The following is a 22,348-nucleotide window of genomic DNA, read 5'->3' as shown; positions in this document are numbered from 1 at the left end:
AAAAACAAAACAAAAAACAGGGCAACAAATAATTGGTGTGAATTTTTTCAGAGCGCCTCATAAACGCAATAGTTCCTGAAAAAACAGCTCAAAATATACCAAACTGATAAAACAAACACTAAAAGTGAAGTAAATCCACACATTTTTATAGAATTTGGCTGCTTTTGTCAACACGCAATGACTATAAGCGGAATTTCACCTATAAAAGGGCGGTTTTGTTTGTGTGTCTGTGTCGACAGCATCTTTAGTGTGTAAAACAGAATTTTTATGCTCCCTGTTAGCGCTTGTGTTTTTACAGCGAGCTTTAGGCTGTTCATTAAACAGAATGGGAAGATTTGCTTTTCCAGCGCGGTCTGTCAGCACCTTCATGTCCTCTCGTCACACATATTTCCTTTTTACTACAAAAAGAGACACATTTGTTGGATTCCTGTCGGCAACCTTGCATTTTAACCAACGAAAAGAGCCCTCTTCATCTTTGCTTTCTACATTATTCAGCTGCGTATCGTTAAAATTAACAACCCTTTATGTTCACTTTATGTTTGCTCTATTTTTTTCGAGGAAGTAAAATCGTGTCAGGTTTAAATGGAATTTAATAAGCTGCCATTTGAAGGCATCTGGACTCGTGCATTACCGTAGTGTTTACAGCAGTGCTTTATGTCACTTTGTAAGAGTGTGTGCGTGTGTGTGTGTGTGTGTGCGTGCGTGTGTGTGTGTGCACGCGTATACCTGTATGGCTTTACGGCTTTGTGTTATGTCTCATTTTTCATGGACAGAAGGAGACAGAAGTGCTGATGCCGTGTGGTTATGAAGAAGATCGTCTCATCCTGTCTCGTTGAGAGAGACTTGCCACATGCAGACACACACGCACACACAACTGATATATTGATGTCTGTGTTCATTAGGCCTGATATGGCTGATATCAGCTGTAGAGTGAAGAGTAACCAGAGGATGCTGGAGTATAAAGAGACAGCTGACGTATAACAATTGAAACAATTGTTTCTTACATTTTGAGGGGGTATAAAAGTTATTTCAATCCTGAAAGTCCATCAACTGCACAATATAAAGTCAGACAAAGATTATATTTAGTCCATATTTAGTTCATTTGTCATTTTATTGATAGTGAAAGCGGACAGGAGAAGGTGAGAGAAAAGGATCAGGACAAAAGGCAGGCTGGATTCAAATTTTGTGTCTCCCAATTTATTAAAACAGTTCAATGTGTGAAGCAGCATGTTTGTGAACCATAGGCCACCACAGCTCCAATTGCTACTGTGCCAGCAAAGCTCCCCTTAAATGCAGCATATTTCAACATAAATTAAATGCCTGTCATTCACAAAATTATACACATACATTCATTTCACATTGTGTCTTTTTTTTATTGTACATTTGTATTATTTTTTTCAATACTTGTTGATTGATTGATTGATTGATTGATTGATTGATTTAAATAGCGCATAATTTCGCATTTTCACCCACCTAAAAGGACAGAGCTGCTGATTATTTGCTTGAAAGGACTTGCTTATCGCAATTGTGTGAAAAAAAGGCTTACATTTTTTCTCTAGCTTTTTCTGTTTACCAATGCACAATGCCCTATAAACCCCTATACACATTACTCATTCACAGCTATTACTGCAAAATTAGAAACCTGATAAATTATTACTTTTTTTTTTTTTTCGGTTGTAAGTTGAAATTTGCAACTAGTAGTAAATTAAATGTTTATTTTTTATTTTTATTTAGTTATCTGTGTGGCATTTGCAAACAAGTATGCAGGGCAAGTAGGAATATGAACTACTGACCCAACTGAGCCAGGGGAAGAAATCCTTTAACACTGTGACATATTATGACTATTTTATTCCAATAAGTTGCTTTTGTGTCATTAAGATAGTAAATGTTATCAATGGATAATACTAGTGCTGTCAAATCTATTAATCGCATCTAACGTAAAAGTTTTTGTTATATATATATATACACACACACACAAAATATATAATTTTTTTTTATATATATATTTTTTATTAAAAAAAATCTATAAACACATTTATATATATTATATAAACAAAAACTTGTATGTTAGATGCGATTAATCACAATTAATCTATTTGACAGCACTAGAAATACATCACTGACATTCAAGACTGGAAGTTTGTATTCCTGCATGAGAGTGTGTCTTTGTTTATTTGATTCTAGTATTGAGCAAAACCTTAAAGAACTGCAGGCCAAGGTTGGTGAGTCCTGCAGCGGAGAGAGAGTGCCCAGTCCAGTAGAATGCCTCCAGTGGTTCAGTCAGCGTAACTTGAGCATCCTGAAAACAGTGGCTACAGGACACCAAGAGCTGTTGGACTTCCTTCGAGCCATGGTAACCAAAGTCATACTTAACCTCAACGCAATCTGTCCATCAGACGTTTTTTAATTCTCTCTTTCATATATTTTAACAGCAAAACTTGCTGAAGACAGAAGAGGCTTCTGAAGAGGCCGTTCTTCAGTTACTGCTGAGCATTTCTTCTCAGTGTGGTGTTGCTTTCCCTGCTTCCTGCCCTGCATCTTCCCAAGAGCACTCCCCAATCCCCGCCTTGTCCACGCCACGCGATGACCTCGCTCTGGAGGTCCAGGAAGCATGGGATGATGTTCGTTTCTCATTGCGGAACCACTTACTTGGCAAACTCCAAATGATGGCTGAACCAAGCCAAACTGAAGGAGAACTGTGTGTTGGGATTAAGGTTCCTCAGAAGGTCCTTTATCTTCAGCAACTGTTATTCCTCTACCCTGATACAAAGGTCCTCAGCTGGTACCAGCACCTTCAGATCAAGGCTGTACTTCGCGTTCTCCGAAACTGCCAGAGCTGCAGCCCAGGTGGCGAGAAGGGCTTCGACAGACTGACTCTGGGCTTTCAAACCGCCTCGCCAACTCTTTGCTCAATGCTTCGAGAGGAAATACAGGGGCTTAATGGGATTGCAGAACCACATAACATCCTGGCCTTTCTCAACCACGTCTACCTGAACACTGTGGCACAGGAACTAGGCGTTCTGATGGAGAAGGAGATTGAGACGGCACTGAAAGACAACACCACGCACAGCAGCAAAGGAGGCAAGATGTCCAGCAAGAAGTCTGCAGTAGGTCAGTGTCTTCATGTCCTTCTATTCATGTACACAAAACTGGAAATGATAAATTGATTTATAAACTGAAATGGCCAGTTCCATTCTTTTTGGCTGACTGCTACAGTACTGGTCAAAAGTTGTTGTAACCGAAATTTACACAGTTTAATGTCTCAATGTACTTTGGAATTAAATAATAGAACAAATTAACAGTTGGAGAATCGACTTTTTGACCAAATATTGTTCTGAAAGTTCTTCCAAACACTGACGCTGAAGTTTCCACAAATTCCCCTTCTGTGCAGTTCATCCCAAACCAGCTCGATAGAGTTTAAGTCTGGAGAATGTGCTGGTCATTCCCTGATTTGAAGCCTTTACTTTTGAGGTAGTTCTGACATAGCCTGAAGGTATTTTGTTGGTCATTATCTTGCTGTAGGTTGAACCCCTGACTAACTATATACCAGAGGGCATTGCATGGCTTCAACTTGATGTGGTAGACTTTTTGGTGCAAGGGGCCAGGGTGCCACTTACTCTTGAACCGAAGATTTCAGTAGTCCACTGGCAACAAACCTCTTTTTCTTATTCAGGATATGGAGGTGTTCTTTTACAACTTTTGACTGGTAGAGTATGTGATTTCTGGAAGTCTGGGTGCACACTTTTTTATTATTGGTCTGATGAATAGCTAGCTAACTGTGTGTGAAAAATATTTGAAAGATGTTTAGATTTTAGAAAGCATAAAAAATTACTTATTTGAAAGAACTGTTAAACTTATTAAGATGGAGAAACTATGGGTCTGTGCTCAGGCGCTAGCATTATCAGCACTTTTAGAATGAAAATCCCAGAGCTGTCAAAATAAAAGTCCTCTTCCAACACTCATTGGCCAAACAGAAAAATCCACAGATACTAATAAGAAAAAAAGCCTAAATATCAGACTATGTATCAGCCTTGGTGATTTACTGTGGTTGCGTGCAGATGGCCTCTGGGGAGTTCTTGTCCGGAATAATCAAAGTGAATCAGATTTAATGCCGATAACCAACTACATAAGACTAGTACTATACCCTGGAAATCCAGAGTTCTCGCGAGAGCACAATTTGAATTTGCTTAGTGAGTTACTCTGGCATTGAGTAATGATGCTCATTAACTATGCCCTTGTAGCCAAACTGCACCAATCACATCGGTGTATGTGATATAGGTGGGCCAGAGGCGAGCCAAATAGATGACGACAGCGCAATCACAACAGTGATTGGTCATAGTGTTATCCAATTGCGTGCAGTGAGATTTTCAAATGCATGCTTGGTGCCGCACCTCGAGTTGGGCGATTTTCATTACTCGATGCCAGACCCTTAATCTTTCAGATTTGGGTCTGGATTTCCAGGCTACTAGTACTATACATTTTCCTTACCTCTGGGAATCTTGAGTTCATTGAATCATTGTTAATTTTTTAATGCACCATTTGCCAAATGCTCTTATTTTTTAAAGATAGTAACAATCGCTGAACTTTTTTTTGCTATTCTTCTGATATAACTCTTTAACTGACAGATCCGTAATCGCTTATTGCAGCTCCTTGTACAGATGTCAGCGTCCATTTTGAATGGACTTATTAGGGCTTCGCTTCCATTTAATTCACCTTCCTGCCAGAATTCTCTAATTTTTACATGCAGCAGACGCTCTTATTCAGGGCTGAATAATTGGCCCTTCGTCTGTGGGGCCGCTGGATTCGGGTGTACAGACCTATACGTGGGGCCCAGCAATCCTTCAAATTAATTACTAGAGACACTGCAGGTGTGTTTTGCTGGAAATTGACTGGAATGTGTGTCAAATACTTGCATACACTGTATCAAGAAGCCCTTAGGCAAATTGTCATGATTGAAATAGTTGTTTTTCTATTAGTCATTTAAGAGCAACACACTTAGTTATTAGCTTCTTTATGGCTGGTTTTCCAGCTGTCTTAGGAAATCTGAACATGATGCAGAATCAAACAATGAGCACTTTGACAGTTGTTGGTTGCAGGGTTTGTGTTTGAGCTACATAGCTGAATTTTATTAAGTAAATGACAAATATAGGTTTCGCTTTCAATGGAAGCTATCAAAACAACGTGGAATTTCTTTTCTTTATCTTGTTAGGTGTTATTTATTGTTCTTTATTCATTCTCCATATTTTGCGGAAAGATCGCCTGGGAGAAGTGATGGTAGGGGTGGGTGGGTGGGTGGGGGGTGAATCTTGACGCACTGTCCCACGGGAGCGCCGCCGCTCCTGGCATCACACACTGTCAAAGCACTGAAGCATTTAACAGCTTTTCATGCGCAGATATGCCAGTTTCTTTAACCCCTCCATCTGAAAGGGATGAACAGACTTTGTTCCCCCCCTCCTTCACCAGATGTGGGAGTCTCAGCCCTTTGTACCCATCTTCTTCCATCCCTTGCTTTTCATCCCTCTCACTTTATGTCGTTTTTTTTTTCCCCTCGATTTTTTCTTAGAGGTAATGGGGTGAGGGCTGGGCTCAGGAGACCATACAGGTCAGCTGATCTGGAACAATGAGGAGTTTAAACCCTTACTATCACACCTCAGTGGATTTGTAGCAGACAGGATAAAGAACTGAAAAGGTGGAAGTGAGTGTGTCTGTGTGTGTGTGTGTGTGTGTGTGTGTGTGTGTGTGTGAAAGAGAAAGAGCTGGCTGATGTTTGTATGTTCTTGCACATACAGTTTATGTGCACATTGCATAATGTATTTGACACTCCGAGACGTTGTATATTCCACATATATATTTTCTGTCATCATCAGTTCAGCCAGAAACACAGTATATAGTTTTCTCCAATATGCTGCATTCTCGGAGGAGACTCCGAGAGAATCAATACAGAAAATCGATATTATTTTACTCACTTTTCTGTAGGGCAACATTTTTTTGGTTGTCAGACATAGGGTCCAAAATATATTCAACATATAGGCCCTACACACACATTACCGGTCAAAAGTTTGTAAACATTACTATTTTTAATGTTTGTGAATCAAGTCTCTTACGCTCATCAAGCCTCACAGGTATCACAGGTTATACAAAAATATTAAGCAGCACAACTGTTTCCACCATTGATAATACATCAGTATATTAGAATTATTTTAAATTATATTTTAAAGTATATTAAAATAGAAAAACATTATTTTAAATTGTAATAATATTTCACAATACTACAGTTTTTTCTTCATTTTTGATCAAATAAATGCAGCCCTAGTGAGCATAAGAGACTTGAGCATAAGAGACACAAAACGAAACAATATGACAACTTCACAAGTCATAAGTCTCAATTTCTAGGTCACTAATAAAATACGTAAATTTGTGATGTGATCTTGCGACTTTGTAAAGACAGTCAGATGTTCTTCCAGTGAAGCTCAAGATCTCAAATCATGCTCAAAACATGATCATCAGGTTTCACGGAGGAGTTCATGCAGCTCATGTTCTGCAAATACTTTTATTTAGTCTTCAGTGTGGACATAATGTTTTGTTTATTTGATTTGTCAACCAATTCTGATACACCAGCCACTGATTTTGTTAGCAAATTTGACTAACCTGCTCAACCTGTGGAACATCAATGAATGCATGCAAGAATGGACAGAAGTGGAGACTCACAAATCAGTTACTCCCCTCCCTTTATTTATTTATTTTTTTACTCAAAGAAGGGCCGCCCAACCCCTACTGCATCCCAGCTGGACTGTGCCTCTGGCATTGACAGAGCCGTTTTAGTGTGTGTCAGTGAGCAACGGGCTGCAACAGACAACCCACTGCACGCTACAGCACTCAGACTCCCTCAGGCCATCAGGGGGCTCCACATGTGGTCCTTTTGGGCCCCGGAGCCCCGCCAACCACAACACCACCTAGAGCGCACGTCCTGTTTTGTAAGATGGACCGATCTTTGCATTTCCATTTGCATTTAGCTACATGTTTTTGCCCCCCCCTCCCCCCTCACAGCTCCTTTCCACATCGGACGAAATATAAACCAGCACATATAAAAACAACTCTAATCCCCAGAGCATCTGCATCTATACGGATCTCTGTGACACTTGGCAGAGTCGTTGCCGTGCTGTCACTAGCAGGCGACGGAGAGGTGGCTGGTAGATAAATTAGGCTTTTTTCTGAATGGCTAATGTTCTGGGTCAAGTCGCACGTCAGGAACAGGAACGTCCGCCGTTTCTTTTTTAAGATCGGCCTCTCTCTTTTTTTCTCACCTTTCTGCCAAAGAGGCCAATCAACAGAGAGAGTGAGGAAATGAAATCAGTGGCTAAATTGTTGCGTGATTGCCCATTCCCTAAAGAGGCTGGGCATCATTTGGAGAAAAGCATTTAATAATTGCTTTTAGGGCCATGTCAGACACATGCAATTCCCCGCACTAATGGCCCAGCTAGGCAGAACACGGCCCCAAGGGTCAGTGCAGGACAAGCCAGTCAGCGAGAGCTGGAACCGCACGTCTCTGTTTGTGTGTGTGTGTGTGTGTGTGTGTGTGTGTGTGAGAGAGAGACGGAGGAAAGGAGAATGAAAGAAGGAATGAGGGAGCAGGCATGGAGGAGATGAAGTGGCAGCAAGTGTAACCCAAAGGGGAAATGCACTTCAGTGTGAGTTTAATACTCCAGGCCGGGGATTTGGCAACCTGCCACACAGCAATTGTTTACCTTTTTGCTCACTGGCTGCATCTGTTCTGTTTTGTAAACGGCACTAAACTATCTGCCCGTAAACACTGGAATCAATAACAACTGTTTGGGGATTTCCCAGCCTCCCCGACGATTCTTTCTTCTTCTTCTTCTTCTTCTCTCTCCCTCACACTCTCTCTTTTTCTTTGTGGCATTTTTGTCCCCCCCCCACCACCACCACCACCACCACCCCCTTCTAGTCAAAGCAAGTGTGATGTGAATAGTTTACAAAAGGCTTTTTTTATGCTGGAGAGCACATTAGAGGAAAAATGATATGGCTTTGCACTTATTTTAGGCTATATATCAATCCTTATTCCTCACTACACAACCATGCGTGATGTACTGTAACTATTCAGTGATGTTGTTACACCTAACAATTCTATGACTCCATATCGAACCTTTAACATCCATGGAATCTTTCCATTGCACAAAGAATGTCCTTTATAGTGGAAGACGTTTCTTAAGATTTTTAAAAAGTTCTTAACACTTTAAGAACTGTTCACTGAAAGGTTCTTTAGGGAAACCCAAAGGCTGATTCTATGGCGTCACTGCGAAAAATCCCTTTTGGAATCTTTAATTTAATAGTGTACAGGGACAGTCCTCCTAGTGGAGGAAGATTTTATTTTTATTTTTTATGTCAAGCTCTAAAGAATTTTATGAGGCAGAAATTGTCAGAAAAAAAATATTTGTAATATTTTAATATATTTCAATTATTTTCTTGTTCTTTATCCTTATTCATTAAAGCATGGACAGCTGGATAAATAAGGCATTTGAATATTGTTGTGGAAAATATATTCTTTTGTGCTCTGCAGAATAAAGAATGTCTTACAGGCTTGGAGTGACATGAGGGTGAATAAATAATGAATTTTTCAGCTTAAAATATCTTTAAACCATGTCTTTGTTTTTTGAGCATAGCGACCAGCAAAGACAGGCTTAACAAGCTCAATGGCATGAGTTTGTTGGAACAATAAAGCATTTTGAAAATAGTTCTTTTTGCAATTAGTCATCAACTTTTCTTCACACGAATCTATCTTACTTGTTTAGAAGACTTAAAATGTATCATATTTTGTAGCCTGACTGGCCCTAATCCCATTCACTTTATTACTGTCATTATTATTTTTAAGGAGCAGCTTAGAGATTCCTCCTAAAGCATTAACAAAAATGGTGATAGCTCAAGCATCATCCCTTTCAAGGTCCGAAAAATGTAGTACAGGGTTTGTATTGTGTTACTGTTGCCCACAATGCAACTGGAGCTCTATAAGCTTCCTCAGGTCATCCTTCACAAAAGTATATGCAACGCTCTTGAACACATTCTTGAAAATATTGTGCACATATACAGCTTTTACATCCCTACCTTGTATTATAATTGTATTATATTTAGTTTTTAGATTTAGATTTTTCTCAAACACTTAAGTGATGTTCTGTTAAACATTTCTGCCTCATCCGTTGTGCAGTGCTCACGTCTTCCCTCTTTTACTACATCTGATATGAGTGTGATGCCCTTTTAACGACCCTGGCAAGGCCCTGACTCTCAGCTCTTTTCACAGTAAACGACACGTATCACTGCTCTCAACACCTTCAACACCTCTACCCCATCAGCGTGTTGTAATAACCCCCATTATGGCTTCAGTGGCTGGGCCATCCTCCTGCAAGACTCCTAATGGTTAGCTATGAGAGAGGCCCTAATAAGCCGTTAATGGTGGGGTAATAAATAGCCTGACAATGGCTGGGTGGGAGGAAAAGACAAGATAGAATGACAGCGGAGCATTAAACATAAAGGTGAGATGCCCACTCTAAGTGTGAGTTAGTGCAGGGGGTGTTGTAGAGGACGGGTGGGGTTCAAGGACACCTCTGAGAGGGATGGAGACTGAGCAAGGGGCGGATGAGTAGTTTGGTGAATGATAGGCAAGTGATGTTTGGTACCATTTTGCATTATAGCCTATGAAGAATACAATGGCATGGAATTTATAGAACATGAACTTTTCTTGTCACAGTGATTGACGTTGTAAGGGTTCTGCTATAGAGAGGAATTAGTGTGTGCAGGAAAATCTATGCGTTTCAAAAAATACACTGAACAAAATTATAAACGCAGCACTTTTGTTTTTGCCCCCATTTTTCATGAGCTGAACTCAAAGATCTAAGACTTTTTCTACGTACACACAAAAGGCTAAAAATTTCTCTCAAATATTGGTCACAAATCTGTATAAATCTGTGTTAGTGAGCACTTCTCCTTTGCCGAGATAAGCCCCCCCCCCCAAAAAAAAGGTTGTTGATTGACACTTGGCACGTTTGGTTAGATTAAAACGAACCCTGGTGCTATTGCTCTTTTAGTGCTGTTCATTTGAATAAGTGTGAACGCTACCATCCGCACCCTGGTGCGCACCAAAAAAGTGGACCGAGACCCACTTTTTTGAAAAGATGGGTCTCGGTCCACTTCTAAACAAACTCTGGTTCTGTTTTGAAATATGAAATATGAACTTAACATGGGCCAAAGACATGTAATCAAACTAAAAACAGGGCATGATGTCTCAAGGTGCGACCCTAAAAAGGACAGAATGCTTAAGCATGTTTTTTCACGTCTTAGTCGCGATGTTGCCCATCACACAGCATTGTTTTGGGTGTTCAGTAAGTTCTGTCACGAATATACATCATAAAAGCTGACTGATCAGGTAGTGAACATATTTCTATGACTTTAGGTTCGGTGTTAAATTTTTTATTGTGAACACTAACCGGACCAGGACTAAATGTATTTTTTTTTTTTTTTTTTTTTCGTCCGGACCAAAAGAACCAAGCGAACCGAACTACAAGTGTGAATGCATCCTAACAGTATCATAAAGGTTGTCCATACAACTAATGAGCTATATTCCAAGTCTAATGAACGTTTAATATATTTAGCCTATATCATATAGAATTTCAAGTAATTGTGTGAGGAACAGACCAAAATTTTAAATGAACTTAAAATCAATTTCCATAATTTTCCATTGTCATTACACTTCTATTTTAATAACATTTTAATAAGAGTTTAAGGCAAAATGAGACTTTTTTTGTGAGTGAAAACTAGTAATTTTAATAGTAATTTGTGATTTAAATTTAATTAAAATTTCCCACACAGATTTCACAGCAGTTTGTTGGTCACATAGATTTGTTGTGTTGATCAATAGAAAGCTACTTAGTTTAAAAGTGTATTCTGTGTGAGCTGTGCTTCATTTATCGCTACACTATTGACAATGGAACTTTTTTTTCTGTCCACAAAATTTCACTATTGTGACCACAAATATGATGATAAAATTTTTTTTATCACAGACCCTACTCACCCAGTTTACAACTCTTTGCACTTCTGGCCTCTGGCTGGCATTGCAGAGCACTGGGCATCAAAACATCAAACACAAGAACTGTTTCTTCCCACAAGCCATATCTATCAATAACTGTTAGCACACCAATTATTGTCGTTTACTTGCAGTGCATTGATCTCTAGGGCAGTAAAGATGTGCATTATGTAAGTAATGCATATCATTTAAGCAAGTGCTCAGAGTTCTTACAAATCCTAGGCCAATGAAGCACTTATTATAGTAATTCCATCATGATGTGAATGGATGTCATTGAGATGTTTATTGCTAATCCTGGAGTTGTAAAGAGATACAGATGCTACTATAGGACTCACATAGACATTCCCAGTACACATGTGTTACTTGTGCTACATGTGGCGCTTAATGCACAGGTCTTATACATTATGCAGTATGTTTGGAGTTATTTTACTGACAGGCTGATGTGCTTGTATGAGGGAGAGCGGATCTCAGTGGAGTGGATCTCCATGCATTCATGTAGCCGTTTTCCCAGTTCTGCCTCACAATCTCCCTCTGGACCCCATTAATGAAGAGCCAAGATGCTGGTATGACACACTCACCCGTGAAAAAAATAATAATTGTGCACTCCTACACACACACATATACATCACAAATGCATGAATTCCAAGGTGCTCCTTAACTCACCTCATGGGGTCAGTCTCTGCATCTCTATAATCTACTAGTTTGCGAAATTATAAAATTACACAAAAAAAAAAAAAGCAAAACAAATTTACGGACGATCAATGTATGTGCCTGATTAAGTGGAGAGAAATGAGAGAATAAGATTGTTGGCATGTTGTCGGCTTGACGATAACAAAGTGACAATATGGTGTTAGAATCCAGAGGCGATATTGTTGCAATTATTGGGGCTCCTTTCTTTTTATTTCTCCCCTCCCTCCATCGCCTTCCCACTCAATCTTCCTGGAGCTTTCATAGCTGGGGCTAATGCCTTCCTGATCCACTCCCCAATGCCTTTTCTGTCAGAGGAAGTCATTTAAGAGCACACACAAAAGTATTTGTCGAAGTGTCTGAAAATACCGCAGCCCTCTTCTCCGCGGCCCATTCTTCAGGCCTAATGCGGAACATCCCCTGGGTGATGGCTTTGGCAGCTGCAGAAATGGGAGAGCCACGCTGGAGATGAGGGTCATCGGCGGGTTACAGGAGAAAGTTTGTGCCCAGCAATGTTTGACTGTAGATTCTAGAGGAAACTTTACGGCCTCTGTGGGATCGGTGTAGATTGCGAGGCCACGGTTCACAGCCCGCCTGGTGTCAAATGCACATTCACAAAGTCTTTCAGGTTTTATTATTTCATTTATTTCAGAAAGGTGCAATCTTGGATTCCATTGTTGGAATGTCCTTAGAGTAACCTTCAAAAACTTTTACAATATCAATTTTCTAAAAATGCATCATGAAAAATTAAATATTATGTTCAAATTTAAAAGACCAGCTTGGAGGTCAAGGTTTTGATTGGTTTGCATGGTCCAATTAGCCCCTGCTGGTAGAAACCGTATAGACTACCATGAGATTTTTTAATGTTTTCGAAAAAAGTCTCTTATGCTCAATCACGCTGGAGTTATTTGATCAAAAAATACTGTTAAAATGTCTGCATTTTCAGCAGTCATTACTCCAGTCTTCAGTGTCACATGAAACTTCAGAAATATACCTGGTCACTTCATGCTTTTTCTCTGATCAGATAGCTATCCGATCATGAAAAGACCAGGTGTAAAATTCCATCCGAAACGCTTTCGAGACTGATTTAAATCCGATCACTCAAACCACTTCAGGACGTGGTCTGAGACGCATTCCAGACGAAACTGGACAAGTGTAAATGCATCTGGTTGTTGAAACCACATACGTAAATTTTGCTCCTCCCAAAATGTTACAAAATAAACACGTGAGAGTGTCTTATAGGCCAGCAATGACATGTTATATAGTAAGTCGCAGAAGCTCAACACAATCATCTTCATTAAAAGTATTGAGACTAAATGATCTTACCAGTACTGGTGCCACCTTTTCTCAAATTGCGTTCTTTGATCTTGAAATGAGCTGATGATAAATAAAATGCTGCTTTCGTTGACGTGAACTCTGTGAAATTTGCATATAGCATGGGAAGTAAAGATCGTATTTATCGTATTCATTTTGTGGAGACACATTTACGTGGCAGAGTGTAGATGGATCCATTTTAACAAATCAGATAGCTATCCGATCAGTACAAACCAGGTGTAAACTGGCCCATTCTTATATGCTAATTCTGTACTCAAGAAATATTTCTTATTATTGTCAATGTTGAAACAATTGTGCTGCTTGATATTTTTGTGGAACCTTTGACATTTTTTTTCAGGATTCTTTGATGAATAGAAAGCTCAAAAGAACATAATTTATTTGAAATGGAATATTTTTTTCTAATAAGTCTTTACTGTAACTTTTGATCAATTTAATGCATCCTTGCTGAGTAAAAGTATCATATTCTGGCTAAAAAATCTCACTGACCCAAACTGTGTGTTAATATTTAATTGTTGTATAGTAGATCTTTCACCAATGGGCAGATTCTTTTGAAAGACTCTTAAATGTGTGAAATGGACTGGTTTAGAGAATTTATTGAAGGCTGTTGTGTAGTGTAACAGTTCTGGACTGATGTTGATGTGCTTACATTTCAACCCTCTAAATCCTTAACCCATATAAATCGTCTGTATGACAGACCTTCACATTTGGTATCTCCAGAGAGGAACCCATCAAATAAGATTCTACAGATGGATTCATTTGATATGTCCCTGTATAGTTCTGCACATCTTTAAAAAAGCAATTGCATCTGACGTGTACAAACTAAATATATGCATAATGCACAATCCTTCACTTTTTTATGCTGGTTTGGTGCTGGTCAAGCTGGTGGATTAACATAGCCATCCTGTTCATTTTCTAAATGTAGCTGCTGAAGCTTGTCGACAAGTATGGTCCTTTTTTTAGCCATTTGACTGAAGAAGTTAAATTAGTTTACATGTATTTGCATTTAATCATCATTTTATCCAAAGTAACTTTCAAATGAGGAGCATCACAAGCAAATCTATCATACAAGACACAACAACATTTGAAGTACCACAATGCCAAGTTTTAAGAGTAAACCAGCTGTGTAGAAGTACAGATTTCTAAGAAGTGCCTTTGTATATGGTTGTGTTTTAGTTAAGTGCTCCCAAAAGAGTTCAACTACTTCTTAAAGTTTGTGATGGACTAAGCAGAACGAATGGAGGTTGAAAGCTCCACCATAGAACCGTAACACAAAATACGCTGTTTTGTGCACTTTGTGGACTAACTCTTTGTTTTGTCCATTTACAGCTCCTCAGGATCTTCCACGAAGAGGGCGAAACTTCTGCCTCACCTCCCATCAGCTCAGGTGCTTGACCCAGCTGACCTCAACCTTACTGGAGCTGGAACAAACTGTGGAGGACCTGGCAACCCATCTGGGTTTCCTTAACTGCGCTGGAGAATCAGTCTGCAGTGTCAAAGGTACACTTTAACAACCATCGCTAAACATTACCACATCCAAATGCGAACTAGAGTCAAATCCATCCGTTGCAGGTCAGTGCAGCTCAGCAATCCTGATTTAATAGGGAAAATTCTGTCATCATTTACTCACCCTAATGCCATTCAAAACCTGTATGACTTCCTTTTGAGAAGATATTGTGAAAGAGATATTGTTACAATGTTTACAATGAAGTCGTTGTTTTGAACAGCACCGTTCAATATTTGAGTTCAAATGTACCCCAAAAAATGTATCACGGTTTCAGTGTTTTCGACTGTATAATAAAAATTCTTGAGCAGCAAATCAGCATATTACAATGATTTCTGAAGGATTATGTGATACTGGAGTAATTATGCTGAAAATTCATCTTTGCCAGCACAGTAAACAATAAATATGTCGATATAATAAATATTGTAATAATATTTCACAATATTACTATTTTTACTGTATTCTTGATCAAATAAATGCAGCCTTGGTCTGCATAAGAGCCTTCTTTCAAATACATTGCTTATCCGACAAATCTTACCGACCCCAAACTTTTGAACGGTAGTATATATTCAAAAACAATTGATCGGACGAAAAAAAAAAAGTTCTTCAATACATCATCTTTTGTGTTCCACAGAAGAAAGTAAGGCTTGAAACAATAGGGTGAGTAAATTATAACAGAGTTTTCATGTTTGGGTGAACTATCCCTTTCAATATCACAGTTTCTGATCTCTTAATCAACGAAACACCCATAGTAAGCAAATGTCCCCCTGCAGCAACTGTGAAAACATATACAGATAACTGGTTTATGTTGCTCTCAGACTGAATGTGATATACGCCAGTCAACAAGATATATGGTTGTTTTTTTCCCAGATGAATATCACCATAGTATAAATAAATGGCAGCCGATCAAGATTTCTGACAACAGTCTCCTGCAAATCTGACATGTGAAATGATTTGTCACCATGGGAGCGGAAAACCTCCAGCTATATTGTGCTCGACGGAGCCTTTAAATACGACAAGCCTCCTATTCCTGCGTATAATAGCGACATCTCTACAGGCAGCTTATGAGACCAGACTGCTGGCCTGTAGCAGTACCTTGTATACATATGCTTTTTTTAATGAGAGTTTTCTCGCCTTTCTTTACAGCTTTTTTACCGTTCCTTATGTGTGTGTGTTTTGTTTTCGCATATAGAAACACTTCTACACGCACAAATTGAGGAGGCCGGAAATTTCTTTTCACTAATTTTTTTTTTTCTGCTATGAAAGTGACTGGTGCGTATAGTAATTTCTGTAAAGGTTACATTAAAAAACAGGACAAGCAGAAAAGGGCTGGATTTACTGAGAAGTAAACAGCCTTTAAAGGGCAGTTATCCAAATCATTAATTCAGCCAATCAAACGACTTAATTACCAGAAATTCATCAGATGGGCTTAAAGGTCAAAAAGTGACATGCTGGCTGCTTCTCTCCTCCTTCGCCTGGCTCGGCTCTCTCTCTTCTTCAACTAAATTGCCTCGCCCGGGGTCTCACTTCCGAAGCGTCTGATTAGAAAAATGCGGCCTTGATGCATGCACTTTTAATTTGCCCACAACAAGCACGCACACACACACACACACACACACACACACACACACACACACACACACACACACACACACACACACACACACACACACACACACACACACACACACACACACACACACACACACACTTATCCTCCCTCTAACCCTTCCATGGATTAGTCCAGATATGGCCATAGCTATCAGGGGTTCAAATCAACTCCAAAGCCTCCGAATTTAACAAAGCTTACTGTTGCAATTACTGCGTCCGCTTTTTAGTTTTTCCCCCCGCTTTATTGGGTGAATCACGTTGTTGTTTGTAGGTCGTCAATGCGCAGAGGAGTTTAATATGTTGGCCTGGCCTGACCCTGGCACCCCACACATTGACTTCATTTCCAAAGGCACCATGTAGAGCGTGAATGCATATGCTAATATGCTAACGGAACATATGAGATGTTCCTGCGTGAAATGTTTTAATGAGCTGGAAATTAGAGGATTTGGAGCTCACTTCCTTTCGTAAAGCTGTAGTGACAGTTTACTGTGGATGCATTGTGAGTGTTTTTTGCTTTTTCCATGCAGGGGTCCTGAAGAAGGTCAGGGATGATATGGAGGGGACGGCAGCAGAAGACAAAGCCGCTACTGATCTTGTTCTGCAAAGCACAGAGGTGATACACATCCCTTATTTATTCACTTCTGGTGCAAATACTGTACTATTTTTCATTGCACCATTATGATTTTTGAAACAACCCTCCAATATAGATATTTACTGAATGTGTTTTTATTGTAATCAACATATATATTGCTCTTGCGTGAGGTTAAGTGTTTAAACAAAACCCTAACCCTAAAAACTCCAAGATCACCTTATTATTGAGTTGGTGAATTTTGCATTGGCAAGCAGTACTGTACATTATATCCTTAAATGCATGTTTTGTAACCATTAAAATACTGTATATTCCAGTCTGACCAGATGTTGCATGGTATTTATGTATTTGTGTGTGTGTGTTTAGGTGGTGTCTCTTGAATTTGGGTGGAGGGCTACATTTAGAGACCTCATTCCTCAGATGGCTCACTGTGTGAAGGTGGTGTTGGATGACGTGTGCAATAAGAATCTGGAGCAGGAGGAAGCCGCACATGCATCGAGCTCTGCTAACATCTCCATAACCCCTGTTGACCACAGACACGGTCCAGAGAGAGACTCTCCCAAGATGGTGGCGAAGGTAACTTAATAGTAATTTAAATAGTAAGATGAAGAATCACACACACACACAAGTGGGAGAAAGAGTATGTGCTTTCCGTACATTATAAAACGAAATTTTGTTAAATTGTCGTTTTTGTCCTATTGTTAACTATATCTATTTGCTTAATCAGTGTCGTTGTGCTTTTTTGTGTTTTTTTTCTGTTGTAGGCTGTACCATTGAAATAACTGAAATTATTTGGCGAAGTGACATAATACTGTAATGCGGTCAAGACCTGTCTGGAACTACTTTAGCCGTGCGTTTCCCTGAAAATAATTGCACACCTTAGAACGTTCGTCAACCATTCAGATTCAAGCATTCAACAGCCCCGTAAAATAATGAATGTAATGTAAATGACAAATGAGAACTAAAACACAGCATATATACAGTATATATATATATAGCCTATAACTAAGATGATTCGATTAACACAGGTGATACAAACGAGGGAACCGATAAATAACCATAGAAACAAACTAGAATGCAATGTGTAACCTAGGAGACAAACAAGTGGCGGGAAACTGAGAACAAATGAGACATGTAACTGAGGGATACAAACTAAAAGTCCATGAGGGTGTAACTAAGAATAATCGTTAAAATATAAGGCCGCACAGTCTAAGTGCTTTTTGTGTGTGCGTGGTTTCAGTTGTTCCTATTTGTTGCGTATATTTAGTATAATTTTTAGTACGAAAGTTTTTGGTAAATCATCATTTGCTCATGAAAATGTTCGCACGCAGCTTTTACAAACAAATTTGTGCGTACATATCCTTAATGAGTCCCAATGCATCCTGGCTGAAACAAGTATTAATTTATTTAAAAAAAAATCTTTCTGACCCCAAATTTTTAAATGATATATGAGTATTCTCAAAACATAGTTAGGTAATGACTTGTTATAGTATCACGTTAGCTTAGCACTGAGCACTATTCATGCGGTGCACCGAGTTTCTGCACATGTACTGAAGAGCATTCAAAATAGTCTATTATGAATGAGGAAGCTTGTAGGCTGTATGCATCAAGGCAGCTCACTAGGTTTTGAAACAGAGCTATAGAGGAAGGTATTTGTGAATATTTCCTTACCTTTCCAGTCTCTTTTGAAATACTCCAGTGGTTCACAGTGACATGACATGTCTGGCACCGTGGCTCTAGGAGCCTCTCTGGTCTGTGAGTTTGCTCTGTGGCCCAATGTCTTGCCTCATTTTATCCCTCATCACGGAGGTCCCCGTCTGAGACGAGCTCCACTCGCTGTAGCTCGGGCAGATTGATGAGCCATCACAGCCTCAAAGGATGGCCTCTGAGCTTGGATAGGATGCAGGTGTTTCAGTCCATGCGTGCTCCATTCACCAGCCCTTTTTCTTCTAGTTAAAAACATGTTTTTTTTTTTTTCATGTCCACACTAGACAAAAGTCATATTTTTTTAACGGACCTTAAGTGATTAAAACACATAGACACACACATGTTTTGATTTTAGAATGTTCATTGTAATTCTTTAGAACTTTCTATTCATCAAAGATTCCTGGGGGTGAAAAAATGCATCACGGTTTCCACAAAAATGTTAAAGGGATAGTTCACCCAAAAATGAAAATTACCCCATGATTTACTCACCCTCAAGCCATCCTAGGTGTACAGTATATGAGTTTCTTCTTTTAGACGAATACAATCAGAGTTATATTAAGAAATGTCCTGGCTCTTCCAAGCTTTATAATGGCAGTGAATGGCCGTTTCTGTTTTGAAGTCCATAAAAGTGCATCCATCCATGATAAAAGTGCTCCACACAGCTATGGCGAATTAATAAAGGCCTTCTGAAGTGAAGCGATGCGTTCGTGTAAGAAAAATATCAATATTTAAAACTTTATCGACTTAAAATAACTAGCTTCTGGCAGACGGCCAACGCAAGTCTACTTACGCCAAAAGAGTAACATTTGACAATGTATTAAGCTCGCAAGAGCCAGGACATTTTTTTTTATTTAACTCAGATTGTATTCGTCTGAAAGAAGAATGTCATATAAACCTATGATGGCTTGAGGGTGAGTAAATCATGGGCTAATTTTCATTTTTGGGTGAACTATCCCTTTAAGCAGCACAACTGTTTTCAGCAGTTAATATTAAGAAATGTTTCTTGAGCAGAAAATCAGCATATAATGATTTCTGAAGGATCGTGTGACACTGAAGAATGGAGTAATGATGCTGAAAGTCATTTTAGATTGTAATAATATTTTGCATTATTACTATTTTTTCTGTATTTTTTATCAAATAAATGCAGTCTTGAGACTTTCAGACACATTTAAAATTCTTACCAACCCTCAGTTTTTTAACAGAGGTGTACATATACAAGGCCCATATTTTCTGGACTTTAAGTTGCAGTTTTTTAATCATCTGAAACATGCTGTGACTCATATTCCAAAGCGACTTACATAATGCTATTAACTTCAAACTTATTCTCAGGTACAACTTACTTTGTGGAAAATATGGTAAATTCCTTTAGAGTGTTTTCATATTTCTGCATTTTTTTAAGAACGGACATCTGCATGCAAAGCTGCTTTAAAACCTTCGTCGAACATTAAAAAAAAGATGCTTTTGCACAACATGGCCTCATCTCATGAAGTTTAGAACGTCAGCGTTCATGTCTGATTTCCATACCGTTTCATTGATGCTGCCGACACCCCTGGAACCACATCACTAACAAGTGTCAAAATTTGTTCACACTCAAGACCTGTACGACACATTTACGTGTAGGTCAGTGCTTCAGAATGAGCAGCCCTCATCTCAAAGGTTAGCATGTGCATTTATTTGCATTCTCTGCTACCCTGAGTGTCTGAGAACCCCTTCTTTTTGACACGTGTCACCACGGCCCATAAGTAGGCAGCGTTATGCTAGCCCAGACCTGACTTAGCCAGAACGTAGTCAGTCCAGATGCATTACAGAGATCAATACTTCACCCATTCATATTCATACATTCATGCTTTGTTTCAAACTCTCAGAGTCGCCAGACCTCCCGTCTGCATAATATTTCAGCAAACCATTTATCAACCTGAAACCGCGATCCAGCTATTGACCACCTCGCGTTGACGATCGTCCTTAACCCTGTGCGAGGAGAAGGATTTAACACTGTTCAAAGGTGCAAGAAGACTGCTGCAGAGTTGAGCTCTTAAATGTTTTAAAGCTTTGCTGAGAAATAACCTTGTGGTGGCTGTCCTGCTGGAATCCATATCTTTGATCTGCTCTAGTTAAGGGTTCTCCGAACCGGAGCAGCAGGCTTTAGAAAGCCATAAATCTCACCGACACCTCTCGGGTGCTCATCACCTTGGATTGGGGCGAATCTTTGCATTCTCGCCCACATCTCTCTCATACTTCCCACTAAGCTTACAATAACAACGCTCAGTCTGTTTTCGACTCGCTGTTTCAAAACCTGTTCAGCCTTTAGGGGCTTCCGGTTTGGTGGGTCTCTTAGCGCGCTTTAGGGATGTCAAAGCAGCACTAGAAAAATGATACCAGTTTTCGTATTAGTATCATAATACAGTGCCAACATGTACAACAGGTCATGTTGTAACGTGGCTACGCAAAAGTGGTCAAATGCACCTTTTCAAATGTACCTCTTTGTCTTAAGTACGTGTCATTTTTTGTCTGTTAGACCTAGCAATAAAGGTCAATAGACCTGCCTTTGACTCTTATGATGTTAATATTAATCAAACAATATTAATTAGAAAAAAGAAAAAAGAATACACTCACTCTTCTATTTATTTACTAAACTATTTAATTTCAAATATTTATTCAATTGATAAATACTTTCAATATTATAATATATTTTAATTGAATTAGGTAATATTTATTGGTATAGTTTATTATGATGATATTAATTAATGAGATTTATTCAAATTGACAAAATATATTAATCTAAAAGCGAATTAAGTTAATAATATAAATAAACTATAATAATTTTCTTTTATTGTTATCATTTCGTTATATTACCATTTTACTGACTTTTTTATTTGTCAGCAATATTTACCTAATTGATAGATACTTGCAGCATACCATCGTTCAATTTTTTATTTGATATTTTATATTTATAGTATAAGTATTTATAATTTTATATATACAATAATTAAATTATTCAAATTTAGTAATAATAATAATTAGTAATATAAAAAATATTACAAGTAATTATAATATTATAATGCAGTAACAAAGCTTTTTACTGACTTTTTATTTGTTCAATTACATGAAAAATCTATATTTAATTAATTTTAGGGCTGTCAAAAGATTAATCGCGATTAATCGCATCCAAAATAAAAGTTTGTGTTTACATAATATATGAGTGTGTACTGTGTATAATTATTTTGTATATATAAATACACACACATGCATGTATATATTTAAGAAATATTTGCATACATATACTGTACATATTTATATATAATTTATATTATATATAAATATAATTTTTTTATATATAAATTACACTTTTTTCTTAAATATATACAAGCATGTGTGTGTATTTATATATACAAATTTAATTATACACAGTACACACACATATATTATTTAAACACAAACTTTTATTTTGGATGCGATTAATCGCGATTAATCTTTTGACAGCCCTAATTAATTTATAAATATTTACAGCATGCATTTAAATATATTTTTATTACATTTTATAGTTATAGTTTAGTAAAACATTTAAAAATAATAGATATTAAAATATACAAATTATACAGGATTTTTTTTTTTGCAATATTGAAGCTTGTATTGTGAGTAGCCTAGTGAAATCTCACTGGTATTGCTACTAAAATGTTGTTATGGTGACAACCCTAGCGTGCTGCATCTGTTGTGTCTGAACATAATGGAATGGCAAGCTGTGTAATGCAGATGCTGAAGTTTAGTAGAGAAGTATGAAGTCACCTCTCTCTTGCCTGTCCATGCTTGATTGATAGACCTGCTATTGGAA

At 38.4% G+C, this 22,348-nt stretch overlaps 1 protein-coding gene across 1 annotated transcript in view; it reads left to right on the top strand.

The window, feature by feature from the left end:
* The window catches only part of kiaa0825 (KIAA0825 ortholog), a 151,803-nt gene that overhangs the window by 13,636 nt on the left and 115,819 nt on the right, over window positions 1-22,348 (top strand). Inside the window, exons 3-7 of the mRNA XM_081365791.1 lie at window positions 2,185-2,353; window positions 2,433-3,111; window positions 14,438-14,608; window positions 16,751-16,836; window positions 17,179-17,388. Of these exons, the coding sequence (XP_081221917.1) occupies window positions 2,185-2,353; window positions 2,433-3,111; window positions 14,438-14,608; window positions 16,751-16,836; window positions 17,179-17,388 (1,315 nt within the window). The remainder of the gene's footprint in view (window positions 1-2,184; window positions 2,354-2,432; window positions 3,112-14,437; window positions 14,609-16,750; window positions 16,837-17,178; window positions 17,389-22,348) is intronic.

The sequence above is a fragment of the Scardinius erythrophthalmus genome (assembly GCF_964197995.2).
Source record: "Scardinius erythrophthalmus genome assembly, chromosome: 5".
Taxonomy (NCBI): Eukaryota; Metazoa; Chordata; class Actinopteri; order Cypriniformes; family Leuciscidae; genus Scardinius; species Scardinius erythrophthalmus.
Note: the sequence above shows the minus strand (reverse complement) of the source record. Positions and strands in the feature narration are given on the sequence as shown.